Source organism: Dama dama, chromosome 18 (assembly GCF_033118175.1).
Source record: "Dama dama isolate Ldn47 chromosome 18, ASM3311817v1, whole genome shotgun sequence".
In the NCBI taxonomy this organism is placed as follows: Eukaryota; Metazoa; Chordata; class Mammalia; order Artiodactyla; family Cervidae; genus Dama; species Dama dama.
The window spans coordinates 67,798,272-67,812,359 of NC_083698.1; the positions used below are offsets into that span (position 1 = coordinate 67,798,272).

At 42.1% G+C, this 14,088-nt stretch overlaps 1 protein-coding gene across 3 annotated transcripts in view; it reads left to right on the top strand.

The window, feature by feature from the left end:
* The window catches only part of OSBPL3 (oxysterol binding protein like 3), a 196,018-nt gene that overhangs the window by 176,007 nt on the left and 5,923 nt on the right, over positions 1 to 14,088 (top strand). For all 3 annotated transcript variants that reach the window (XM_061165506.1, XM_061165504.1, XM_061165507.1), the window contains 4 exons: positions 462 to 606; positions 3,618 to 3,762; positions 7,734 to 7,860; positions 9,507 to 9,629. In XM_061165506.1, coding sequence (XP_061021489.1) covers positions 462 to 606; positions 3,618 to 3,762; positions 7,734 to 7,860; positions 9,507 to 9,629 — 540 coding nt within the window. The remainder of the gene's footprint in view (positions 1 to 461; positions 607 to 3,617; positions 3,763 to 7,733; positions 7,861 to 9,506; positions 9,630 to 14,088) is intronic.

The window sequence follows — 14,088 nt, forward strand, 5'->3', positions numbered from 1 at the left end:
ATGTGCCTACATATATGTACCCACATATGTATATACATAAATACATAGTGCATGTGTCTGCCTGTGTATACATATGCGTGTGTGTGTGTGTGTGTGGAGATGGAGCACACTGTGGACAACCTCTCCACCCTCCCCTTGTCACTCTCCTTTCATAGTTTGGTGACTTTAGACACCCCTCAATCTGGTTCAGTTTCCTCCTCTGTCAAAGGGCGGAGTGGGTTGTTTCAGGAGACCCCCCCACTTCCAGTGGAGCCTCTGTAGCTCCAGGGTCTGACTGCTGCCCCCCATCTCACCCATGGGGAGGAAGGTGAAGGCTCTTAGACCACCCAGCATGGCTTTCTTGGTGTTAGCTCTATAAATGAAGGTGTAAGAAATTCATTACAGGACTTGTTTTTGAAATGCTTGTTTGCATTTGCTGCTGACTCCTCTGGGAGCTGTAACTTTCCTTTTTTCCCCTTTAGTTTTGGAGATCATTTTGAGTGGAACAAAGTGACCTCTTGCATCCACAACATCTTAAGCGGGCAGAGGTGGATCGAGCACTATGGAGAGATTGTCATCAAGAACCTTAATGATGATTCCTGCCACTGCAAAGTGAATTTTATAAAGGTAACCTCAGTGCCTGTGAGCTGTGGCCCCGGACAGGCCTTGGCAGAACTGGGCCTCAGGGCACAGGGTTTCTTGGGGAATTTTTCACCTTCACTTTTGTGCCAGGGCCCCCTGGTCCCAGCCTTACCCCTCTCACCTGGACCAGGGTCACAGTCCCTCCCAGCCTCCTTCCTTTCTTTACTCCTCTATGGTCTCTCCCCAGTGAGTCAGCCAGAGGGACCCCGCTGAAACATAAGTCATCATGATACAGTATGGATGAGCCTGGGAGACATTATGCTAAGTGAAATAAGTCAGACACAAAAGGACAAAAATGATTCCATTTAAATGGAGCACCTGGAGCACCAGACTCATAAAGACAGAAAGTAGGATGGTGATTTCTGGGGACTGGGAAGAAGGAATAGGGAGTCATTATTTAATGGGCACAGAGTATCGCTTTGGGAAGATGAAAAGTTCTGGAGATATATAAGGCAATCATTATGTAACTTTGTGAATGTACATAGTGCCACTCAATTTTATATTTAAAAATGGTTGAAACAGTAAATATTATGTATGTTTTAGCACAGTTTGAAAAATGAAAGTCACATCATATTTGACCAAAATCCTCTGACAATTCCCATCTTTCTCAGAACAAAAGCTTACATCCTTACAATGGTCCATGAGACCCAGTATAGTCTGCATTCCCCACCCCCATCATACACATACACACACACCCTTTTTTCTCTCCAACCTCGACTCCTGCCACCCCTCATCCCCTTCCTTCCTCACCGTCCTCTAGCTGTACTGTCCTTCTTTCTCTCTCTCCACTTCCTTCTGCTTCGGGTCCTCTCTCCAGATCCTTTCATCAGCCTTGTCAGTCACCCTCTTTCATATTGTGTTTTCTTCAGAGTGTTTATTACCACCTACAGGTAGCTTGCTCGCTGTTGCTTTAACTTGCTTATTTTCTGCTCCCCATACCCTCTTTGCTCTTCCTGACTCCAGAAAAGCAGAAGCCTAATCTGTCTTGCCCACTGCTGTGGCCGACGGCCTGGCAGTTTTGCCTAGCACACAGCAGAGTCTCGTGCACATTCAAGGATAAGTGAACAGCTTTTCCTCGTCAAAGAGCCTGGAATCATCTGCTTACCTATCCAACATTCCATCTGCCTTGATTTCAGCCCGTTTCCCAACCTTCTCTCCCTCCTGAAATTCCCTCTTGGCTGTAAAAATCTCACATATACCAAGTGGCCTTAAAGGGTTACCCTCCTCAAGGAGTATTTGCATCTAATTAAGGTCAAAATCATAAGCCAAGAGATTAGGTTCTAACTGGAATTTTGCACAGTACCTCTCTGTACCACCTGCAGCAGCTGGGGGGCATTATGAAGAGATGGCTTGGGGTCTGTATTATATCCTGTAGGTGAAACTGGGTTGTAGATAGAATTAGTAGTGATTTGGCATAAAATAAGCTGGCTCTGGTGGTAAAGAACCAGCCTGCCAATGAAGGAGATGTAAGAGATGCAGTTTCCATCCCTGGGTTGGGAAGATCCCCTGGAGGAGGACATGGCAGCCCATTCCCATATTCTTGCCTGGAGAATCCCATGGATAGAGGAGCCTGGAAGGCTATAGTCCATGGATTTGAAAAGAGTTGGACATGACTGAAGCAATGCAGCATGCAAAGATGACCCTGCCTTAACTACTTCATCTAAGGTCTTTCCAAAAAGAAGCAAAGGAAGCCTGAATAAGGGATATATATACCTGGGAGATTGACAGATAATGGATAGATTGATTGATCGATCCAGGTGCAAGCTACCCTGCTCTCAGAAATTTCCCCAAAGAAATGTGCTTCACTCCCATTTATACCATCCATAAATGGTATGGTATACCATACCTGAGGACCAGGGGACATATTTTCATAGCATGAGAGATGAAAAGAATTAGAACACTGGATGTGCCTCTGGTGTTGAAAAAGATCTGAAAGCAGCAGTCATGTGTGGAGCATGACTGCCTCTTTCTGTGGCTTCCCAGTAATTGGACTTACTGACAAATATCTCTACAGAGAAAATATGACTTCTGCTTTAGAATAAACTTAAGAACCTGGACAGTGTTTGCTTTCGTTTCTACATGACTGGAGAACTCACTGTTACACTTCTGATTAATCTCTGAGGTACTGGGATACTCTGCCCTTCCTCCCATTTTTACCCTGGACTTGGAATGGGGAAGCCAGTCCACCAGATATGGCCTGGAAATTTCAGTCTATTTTATTGGTTTCCAAATATGGGTTCTGTTTTGGCTGAAAACAGTAGTAGAATTTTTTGATTTATGGAGCAATGCCTTCTGTTCTTTTGCAGATTTTTAGGGCAGGCAAGGAAAATTGAAAAACTCAACTCTAGGGAGTTAGCGCTCCCTCTGCTGACCGCAGTGTGGTACTGTATGTGTAAAATCCACAAGGCTGAGCCTAGCTGAGCTGTTCTCCATCCAGGACCATCTCAGTGGGAATGTGGATTGCATAAGGTTCCTATAAGTTAGATGAGCAGATCTGGTTTGGGGGAAAAAAAATTAATAGTAGAAACTGAAAGTTGATTGGTTTACAAACTTGGCAAAAAAAAAAAAAAAAAGGTTGTTTACAAAGGATTGTCTAGTTCCTTGAGAGAAAAAGTAATATGAGTTACATTTCTTTTAAATTGCAATAGAGTCACAGTGACAGGCGGGGAACAGCTGTTCTGGAGGGGGCTTAAGGCTCAACCCCCACCTGATGGATGAGCCCTTCCTTCCTGCAGTTCATGATGTGAAAGTAGATAGAAAGTTATGTCTTACACAAATGTTGATGGTTGAGTTACAAACTATAAATAAAGGGCTAACTTTTCATTTTTATTAAATAATTAAAAGTATGATTTTTTTTTTTTTTTAAAGCCAGAACCAACAAACCATATGCAGCATGGAATCATTCTTGCGGGTTTCTTTCCTCTTCCTTTTTTCTCTTAACATTCATCATAAATTGACCCCAAAACACTAACAGATGACTCTATTTTTACTACTAGGCAAAATACTGGAGTACTAACGCCCATGAGATTGAAGGTACAGTGTTTGACCAGAGTGGAAAAGCAGTACATCGGCTCTTTGGCAAATGGCACGAGAGCATCTACTGCGGCGGCTCCTCCTCATCCGCTTGCATCTGGAGAGCAAGTTAGTACCTGGGGTCGCTGGGCGGAGCAAAGGGAGGGCGTGGCCAGAAGAATCGCTGAGCCAAGGGAGGGCGTGGCCAGAACCTCCCCCCGCCCCCCACCCCGCCAATGCGGGTGGACCTCAGCGTCCGTTCAGTATATCCAGCCTCCTTTTGAACTATGCTAGAGCTACTGGCTCTTCTGTCATTCACCTAGTTATATCTCAGACTCATCCTCATGCTTATCAACAGTACCTCTGTTGGGCTGGTAAAGCCTTGGGTTCTTAATCCCAGAACAAAGCCATTGCTTATTGGTGGTCACACATCATTCCTTTGTCTATACCGGGCACACAAGAAACAATATTAGTGAAGTACAAGAAGTCATTCTAGAGATAGGGAAACCTTACTGGAAAAGCAGAATGACCTACAGGAGTTAGGGGCTCCCCTAGATTTTCCCAATACCATAAGCCACTTTAATAGCTCCTGTAATTCTAGAAAGATGCTAAGTGCATTAAGCAGATGGGAGGGAGAAAGGGTAAGGAAGCCAAAACTTCATAACACGTCCCCTAAAACATTTTAAGAGTTTAGCCCATCTTTTCATCTGATAAATATCTTCCCGAGTCATGGTTATACACTAAAACCATTGTTCTTAGAGAGTACCCTTAAGATGCTTTAGGCTGATCAAAATAAAAAGAAAATCTAAAAAGGAAAGCCATTCTAATAGTGCCTTAAACCATTAGGATATATACTATTACTTAACAACAAGTGTGGAGGGGGTGGCCCCAGGGTTATTACATAGGCAACTTACCTGTCTCAAGAACACAGATCATTGAGAACACATTGTGCGTGCTAAGTCGATTCAGTTGTGTCTGACTCTTTACGACCCTGTGGACCATAGCTCACCAGGCTCCTCTGTCCATGGGATTCTCTGGGCAAGAATACTGGAGTGGGTTGCCATGTCCTTCTCCAGGGGATCTTCCCAACCCAGGGACTGAACCTGCCTCTCTTATGTCTCCTGCATTGGCAGGTGAGCTCTTTACCAATAACACCACCTGCCACTCCCGATATGGCAGTTAAATTTCTTCTCCTGGATGCAGTATGATTGTTTCAGTTCAATATCATATTCTTATGTGACAGCTCCCTAAGCAGAGGAGAAGTCAGGATGGAAGAGCTTTGTTCTGCTGTGACTCTTTTCTTCTCAGGAATGAAGAATTTCCTAGTATCCCCCAGCAAATGTATCTTTCTATCTTGTCTGTCTCCTTTTTGTTGGTGGTGGTTTATGTGGGAGGCCAAATGTGGTCCTTGTTACTCCATCTTCCTCTTCTGAATTCAGAGTCTCCTGCAAGGCTCTGCTCTTTTTAAAAAATTATTTATTTATTTACTGTTTTATTTATTTTTGGCTGTGCTGGGTCTTTGCTGCTTTGCGTGGCCTTTCTCTAGTTGTGGTGATGTGGTGTGCCTGCTTCTCATCATGGTGGCTTCTCTTGTTGTAGAGCATGGGTTCTAGGGCACACAGGCTTCAGTAGTTGTAGCTTGTAGGCTCTAGAGCAGTTTCAGTAGTTATGGGGCATGGGCTTAGTTGCTCCAAGGCATGTGGGATTTTCCCGGATCAGGAATCAAAACTGTGTCCCCTGCATTGGCAGGCGGATTCTTATCCACTGTGCCACCAGGGAAGTCGCCAAATGTATGTTTGTAACTTGTCAACCTGAAGTGGAACCAGATTCATCCCTTAACTGATCCTGTGCCACTGGGTCAGCAGGGGAGATTCCGATGACCTTAGATTAATCCCCTAGAAAGAGTACAAGGACACCTGAACAGATGAGTCAGCCATTAGCAAGAAAGGGAGATGACTGTAGAGTGGGCAGCCAACAATGTCTCTTTCAATGGGTAGTATCCGCATCTTCCACCATCAGAGAGGTTGCCATGAAGCTAGAATGAATTGGCACCACTTGCCACCTCCCTGGTTTCAAAGGTTCAGAGGCAGACATGACATTTTATGAGTGAAACACTCATTCTCCTTTGCTTAAAGAATGTATTGCAGATGAGAGTTACCATCTGGCCAGGTGTTAAAGTAGTACCTTGACAAAAGAACACTGTGTGAGCTGTTATTTTTGTTATTTATTGACTTTATATCTTTGTTTATGGTTGTGAGCATCCCTGGCCTGTCTGCAAGAAAAAAAAACACTGTCTCCACTCTGGTGACTGGGAGACTAGGATGCGTTTTTGAAGGCACAATAGGAAGCTTTGCTGTCATTTTTATACTTAGGATCCAGAGAACTAGAATTAGACAAAATGGACTTCTGAACCCTCAAAAAATGGGTCTGCAGAAAAGTTCATGGAAAGCATTTGTATTTGTATGTGTGGACAACTAGAGCTAAGGCTCGGAATAAACTATATTAGTCTACATTTGATTTATCCAAGACATAAATTTAGGTCTATTTAGCTTGACTCTTAGCTGGGATTAAAATTAGGGCAGCATGACTGCATTAATCTGCTTTGGCTGCTATAACAAAACACCATAGACTGTCTGGTTTAAACAGCGGAAATTCATTTTCTCACAGTTCCGGAGGCTAGGTACAGGCAAATTTGGATTCTGGTCAGAGTCTTCCTTGTGGCTTGGCTGCAGGTGAGGGCTCACCCTTCTGACCTCATTATACCTTCTTCAATTCTTTAGATACCTCATCTCCAAATACAACCATGTTGGAGGTGGCATTTTAACATATGAATTTTAAGAGAATGTAAACATCGAGTCTAATATGCTGGCCCCCAAAATCATATCCTTCTTACATGCAAAATGTATGTTTTCCACCCCAACAGCCCCAAAAGTCTTAAATCATTCCTGCATCAACTCTAACGTCCAGAGTCTCATCTAAATATCATCTAAATCAGGCATGGGTGAGATTGGAGGTGTGATTCATCCTCTCCAGATATGAACCTGTGAAACCAAAATTTGCTTCCAAAATACAGTGACAGGATGAGCATAGGATAAACATTCCCATTCCAAGGGGGGAAAGAGGAAAGAAGAAAGCGGTGATGGGTTTTCAGTTAGCCCAGGACCTAGCACGGCAAATGCCATTAGGTCTTAAGACTGGGGAACCTCCTCTTTGGCTTGATGCCCCACCCTCTGGGCGCACTGGGACACTGGCCAGCTCCCAAGACCCCCAGGGTTCTGGGTAGTGGCAGCTGGGCCTGTTGAAGCTGCATAGTGGCCCAGCCCTTTGAGAAGTGGAAGCAGCCTTGCCCCCTGGGCCTGTGGAGGGAGGGGTAGCCTGATGTCTCTGAATCACCCTCAGAGTCATTCCTCCCTTTGTTTGAAGGTGGTGCATGTTTGCAGCCAGGCAGCTTTCTGCTTCCATCTGTAAAATAACAATAGTCCAACAGCCTTGCTTCATTTAGTCCTGTTTTCTCTGTCCCCTTTGGTTCCAGCTGACAGTGTTTTCTGCTGGTATAATCCCATCTCTATTCCTGGCTTCTCCTGAAATGGTTTAAAATTAAAATATGTAAAATTTGGAGAGGCCCCACATTGAGGAAAGGAGGAGCAGAGATGAAAGTAAAGTATAACCTCTTGCTATGGGTCCAACACTATTCTAGGTACTAGACAGTTTCAGAAGAAATTGACATCTCTTAAATGAAAAATGGATCCTCTAGAGTGAGAGTCTTGTTAGTAAAAATGAACCTGGAGTTCTTTTCAGCATGCTTATTTTTGTAAAAAATTCTTTTTACAACTTAAAATTCTGTGGAAACATTTTGATATTCAACAAATTTGAATTGCACAAAGAAGGCCTTAGCCTTGTAGGCAGAAGGAAACTTATAGAAAAGAAAATCTATAGAGAAAAATTCAGAGCCTCTTTGTAAGCCAGAATGTTTTAATAGAAATAGAGTTTAGAGCTGAGAGAGAAAAATTGTAGCAGGTCTGAGATGAAAAAGGTGAAAGAATTAAGATGTGATGCGAATGCAATTCAAGTTAGAGATGAACGATCTCTCTTTCTTTTAGATCCCATGCCAAAAGGCTATGAGCAATATTATGGCTTCACACAGTTTGCACTAGAATTAAATGAAATGGATCCATTGTTAAAGGCTTTATTACCACCTACCGACACTCGATTCAGACCAGATCAAAGGTAAGGATATTTTTCAGGTCTTTATCCTCCAGAGATGTGAAACTCTTTATAAAAAGGCTTAGTAACATCTTCTAGGCCACCAATGGAGCCTAAAAGAGACAGATTCTGTCATCAAGAGTAGGAGTCTAGGGGGACTATATGCAACCTTGTGGAAGGAACAGCCCAGCTTAGAGCAGTGTGTGGCATGACCTTTATTCACCAGTAGATTCCCATTTCTATTTAAATATATTTTTTAAAGTATTTTTAAAAGCATTTTATCACATGTAGTAATAAAAAATACACTTACTCTGTACTTGAAAGAATAAAAGCATTCAGTTCCTTGGCCCTTGAATTTAAACTGTTTTGGTGCATTGAAATCTAACTTCTGATCCTAGGTTTGAGGCTGACAAGCTGTGTGACACATGCTAAGTCTTTTAACCTTTCTGTAAAATGGAAAGCATAATGTCTCCCCTGAGGCCTGTCTCTTTAAGACTCAAAACCAAGGGGGGAAAAAAAAAAGATAAAATTTCACTTTATTTTAAAAAACTCAACACCCTTCTTCATGGTAAAACAAATAAAATGTATACCCAGAATCAACAGATTTTTGACTGAGCAGTTTACTTCATGAACTGGTTCTCGAAATCAAGATCAAGCCATTTGGGAAAAAAAAATAAAAATAGACATAGGAAAATGAACAGTTCACAAACTAGGAAGTGCAGATATCTGCTAACTATATGAAATGATGCTCAGTCTTGCTCAGAGAAATGCAAAAGTTTAAAAGCCATGCTGTTATACCATTTCTTTACCCATCAGATGGCAAAGACTCAAAGGTTTGATGCACTCTGAGGGTACAGGGAGTAGGCATTCCAATACCACTGCTGGTGGGAATGTAAATTGCTGGAATCCCTGTAAAGGGTAGTTAGTAATAGACATATTGCAAACTCACCTTTTTACCCAGCAATTCCAATTCTAGAATCATCTCCTTATAGACAAACTAACACATGTGCAAAATGGCAATTGTACACAGTCCTTCACTGCAGCATTGATTGTAACGTAAAAAAGATTGAGACCACCTCAAATATCTATCAATGGAGAATTGTTTAAATAAATTGAGGTATACCCACATAACTGAATATTGTATATCTATTAAAAAAATGAAGAGATCTATGTACTGCCAAGAAAGAGCTCCAAGATATATTGGTAAGTAAAACAAAGCAAGAGAAAAGAAACGAAACCAAGAAAGTATGCACAGTATGTGTAGCCTGCTTCCATTTATGTTCTAAAAGGGAGGTGAGAATATATGTTAATGTTTGTTTATATATGAATAAGAAATCTCTGGAAGGATGCACAAGAAACTAGTCACGGTGGATTACCCATGGTGGGTGGGGTAGGAAGGAAACAGGTAGAATTGAAGACAGGAATGAGAGGGAAATTTTGACCCAAATTCCTTTGTATAGATATAATTTTTGAACTCTGTCTGTATCACCAGTTCATAACACAGTGTCATTCCTCACTACTCCCGAGTGATGTTTGAGGGTTGGGGAGGTGTCCTCTTTGTATAGGAGGGTATTCTGAATATGCGATCTGCACATGTGCAGTCCTGGTAGTAATGATGGTTCCATTTCCTTGGCATTTGTATTCCTTCATCTTCTCCCTTAATGTCTCAGGTTTCTAGAAGAAGGGAACTTAGAAGAAGCTGAAATACAAAAGCAGAGGATTGAACAGCTGCAGAGAGAAAGGCGGCGGGTCTTAGAAGAAAATAAGGTGGAGCACCAGCCGAGGTTTTTCAGGTGTGTGAGTGGTGGGGTCCTGTGGGTCATTGTTGGCAGGTACTGGCGACACCTGTTGCTTCTGGAGTGAGGAGAGTGGATGGGGTGTCCCCACCCCATGAGAGTGTTCTCAGCACTTTTCCTGCTTCACAGTGGTGACGTCTCTCCTTTGTAAGGGCCGGACTTTGGGTGGAGACTGCCTCCCCTTCAGTCATCCTCCTTTTTTTGCATCCCTTGCTCTCTCCCTATGCCTCTCAGCACCTCCCACAGGACTTTGCAGAGAGGTGCTTAGTAAGAGTTTATGGGAAAAAAAAAAAAAAAAAGAGTTTATGGGAGAAGCAAAGAGACCAACCAAACCCGGCTCCCAATACCAGGCCAGTTTGTTCAGGCTGGGTCTAAGATTGGTTTCTCTGCAACCCCTCTCATGAGTATAGGGCTTCCCTGATAGCTCAGTTCGTAAAGAATCCACCTGCAATGCAGGAGATCCCAGTGCAGTTTCCTGGGTCAGGAAGATCCCCTGGAGAAGGGATAGGCTACCCACTCCAGTATTCTTGGGCTTCCCTTGTGGCTCGGCTGGTAAAGAATCTGCCTGCAATGAGGGAGATCTGGGTTTGATCCCTGGGTTGGAAAGATCCCCTGGCAAAGGAACAGCTATCCACTCAAGTATTCTGGCCTAGAGAAGTCCATGGACTGTATAATCCTTGGGGTTGCAAAGACTCAGACACGACTGAGTGACTTTCACTTTCTCATAAGTATGTTCTATACAGTGACGGAGATAATTAACCATCTTCAAACTAGAAATCCCAAGTACTAATTCTTGAGTTGCAGAAGTTCCAATATACTGGGGCTTAGATTTGGAACATTTACTATCATTTTAAAAATAACTGCCTGCTGCTGCTGCTGCTAAGTCACTTCAGTCGTGCCCGACTCTGTGTGACCCCATAGATGGCAGCCCACCAGGCTCCCCCGTCCCTGGGATTCTCCAGGCAAGAATACTGGAGTGGGTTGCTATTTCCTTCTCCAATGCATGAAAAGCGAAAGTGAAGTCGCTCAGTCATGTCCGACTCTTAGCGACCCCATGGACTGTAGCCTACCAGGCTCCTCCATTCATGGGATTTTTCAGGCAAGAGTACTGGAGTGGGGTGCCATTGCCTTCTCCGAATAACTGGCTAGAAGGCTCTTATTACAAATAGGCTGAAAGTTTAGAAGGGACATCCAAGGTGGTCCACCCTTCACCTCCTCTTTTATTTTACCTGAGAAGAGGTGAAGGACCAGGGGACGTCGTAATCTGTGGAAGGACCCAGTGGACTGTCCCAGACAAGGGCCTAGCTCTCTTGACTACAGGCCAGGACTCAATGTGGTTCTGGGGTGTTTTGATTTGTTCATTTATTTAAATATCAACATTAAAACAAGCACATATAGCAAAGCAGCCATTTCCTGCCCTGCCTATTACCCCCAGTCTTGTTTTCAGGATTTTGTTGTTGTTTGCAGGAATTTTTTGTTGTTATGATTTTCTAATGGGCAACAGAAACACTGTTAGGAGGATTTAGCAACTAATCTATCAGCTGCAGCAATAAAATAATGTATCTCCAAAACAGGAAAATAGCAGCAAGTTATGTTTTATCCCCCAAGTATAATACTCTTTCCCCTCAAGTTGGTGTGGATTTTGATCACACACTCAGGATATAAGTGATTTAAGATCACTACAGTAGAGTTTTATCCTGGAATAGTCATAGCTTCATTTAAACATTTAATGAATAAGTTTCCTTAAATTATTTTTTTCAGAAAGGCAATGGATAGGTAAATGGATAGACTAACAGACTGATCAATTGATTTTACTAATATTTGTTAAAGAGGTTTGTTACAGTATTTTTAGGATCATTAAATATTATGGGTAACCAAACTGTCTCAAGAACTAGATAAGGAGATTGATCAACTTGACCTGATAGGAAAACCTGAAAAATCTTCATAAAGTCTATGGAGCTCTATGGGAAATGAACTAACATTTAAATACAAAATATAAAATGTTATCTAGGCTGTCGCTTCAACCATGTAAGACTTCTGTCTGGAATAGAGAAGGACTGAACACAGTGGCAGCTCTTTTTCTTTTTGATTGTCTATAAAATTATCAGAGTATTGGGTGTGGCAGGTAAAAATGTGAGAAAAGGTGGGAATGGTTCAGCAGTAGCAGTCCTGGAACTGTTCCAATTAGAAGCTGGCAGAGATGACACAGAGGAGGAACATGGGGACTTAGATGTTTCTGTTGACACTAAGGAGTCGCCAAAGAATCAATGGAAATTCCAAGTGGAAACTATAGCTCTGGCAGCATTAGTCATCTTTGTTTCAAAGAAAAATATCTGATATGCAGATTGACTTATTTTAAACACATCCCTTTATTGGAACAGGGAAACAGTTATGATAAAAATCCATGTTCCTCTTATGGTTGCCGGGATAAGACTGAGGGAAAGAGATAGTTAGGGGGTTTGGGATCGACACGTATACACTGCTATATTTAAAATGGAAAACCAGTAAGGACCTGCTGTATAACGCAGGGAACTCTGCTCAATGTTTTGTGGCCGCCTGGATGGGAGGGGAGTTTGAGAGAAAATGAATACATGTATACGGCTCCCTTATACATGTATAATGGACTCAGTCAGCTGAGTCCGTTTGCTGTCCACCTGAAACTATCACAACATTGTTAATTGGCTATACCCCAATACAAAATAAAAAAGTTTAAAAAAAAAAAAAAAAAACTATGTTCCTAAGAATGTGGATAAATACGCACTCCTCACTTTTTCTAAAATGTGTGACAGTATCGGTCAACATTACAAGCGTACATACTCTTTAACCCAGATGTTTTAACTTACAGGAATTTTTAATATAATAAATCTCACACACATACAAAATAACATATGTTTTGTTTATAATAGCTAGAGGTTGACGACACAGTGTCCACCAGTCAAGTACCTGTTAAATCGTGGTCCATCCCCACAATGGTATATCATGCAACTGTTTAAAAAGGAAATGAGGAATTCCTTTTTGGCCAGAGAAACCAAACTTTCCCTGCAGAGGACAAATGGGGAATATTATCTTTGCAGGGTGTGAGGTCTCAGTAGTGATGACTCAACCCTGCTGTGCAATGAGAAAGCAGCAAATAGTCAATACTTGAATGAACAGGCATGGTATGTTTCAATTAAATGGAATTACAAAGAAAGCCAACTGCTGGATTTGGCCCTTAAGCTATAGTTTGCTGACCTCATTTTGACAATGGAAAAGGATTACAAGTATATATGTTATGCAAAAATTTAAGGGGTAGGACACCATCCAGGGCTACCATTGTATGAAAAAAAGGAGAGGAGTGGAGCATGCATGTGCATGCATGCAAGCTCACACACATGGAATTTCTCTGAAAGAGTGAAGCTGCTAAGATTATTGTCTCTGAGGAGAACCAGGAGGCTGGGAGTAGGATGGAAAAATTCAGCTCTTCACTCTTTTGAACCTTTTGAATTTGGGTCTATGTAATATCTAGTATTATATGATTATACAGTGGAAGTGACAAATAGAGTCAAAGGAATTAGATTTGAGAGAGTGTCTAAAGAACTCTGGGCAGAGGTTTGTGACATCGTACAGGAGGCAGTGATCACGACCATCCCTAAGAAAAAGAAATACAAAAAAGGCAAAATGGTTGTCTAAGGAGGCCTTACAAATAGCTGAGAAAAAAAGAGAAGCAAAAGGCAAAGGAGAAAAGGAAATAATATATCCATCTGAATGCAGAGTTCCAAAGAGTAGCAAGAAGAGATAAGAAAGCCTTCCACAGAGATCAGTGCAAAGAAATAGAAGAAATCAGTGCAAAGAAAACAGTAGAGTGGGAAAGACTAGAAATCTCTTCAAGAAACTTAGAGATACCAAGGGAACATTTCAAGCAAAGATGGGCCCAATAAAGGACAAAAACAGTACGGACCTAACAGAGCAGAAGATATTAAGAAGAGGTGGCAACAATACTCAGAACACATATACAAAAAAAGATCTTCATGACTCAGATAACCATGATGGTGTGATCACTCACTTAGAGCCAGACATCCTGGAGTGAGAAGTCAAATGGGCCTTAGAAAGCATCACTATGAACAAAACTAGTGGAGGTGATGGAATTCCAGTTGAGCTATTTCAAATCCTAAAAGATGATGCTGTGAAAGTGCTGCACTCAATATGCCAGCCAATATGGAAAATTCAGCAGTGGCCACAGGACTGAAAAAGGTCAGTTTTCACTCCAATCCCAAAGAAAGGCAATGCTAAAGAATGTTCAAGCTACCATACAATTGCACTCATCTCACACGCTAGCAAAGTAATTCTCAAAATTCTCCAAGCCAGGCTTTAGCAGTATGTGAACCAAGAACTTCCAGATGCTCAAGCTGGATTTAGAAAAGACAGAGGAACCAGAGATCAAATTGCCAGCATCTGTTGGGTCATTGAAAAAGCAAGA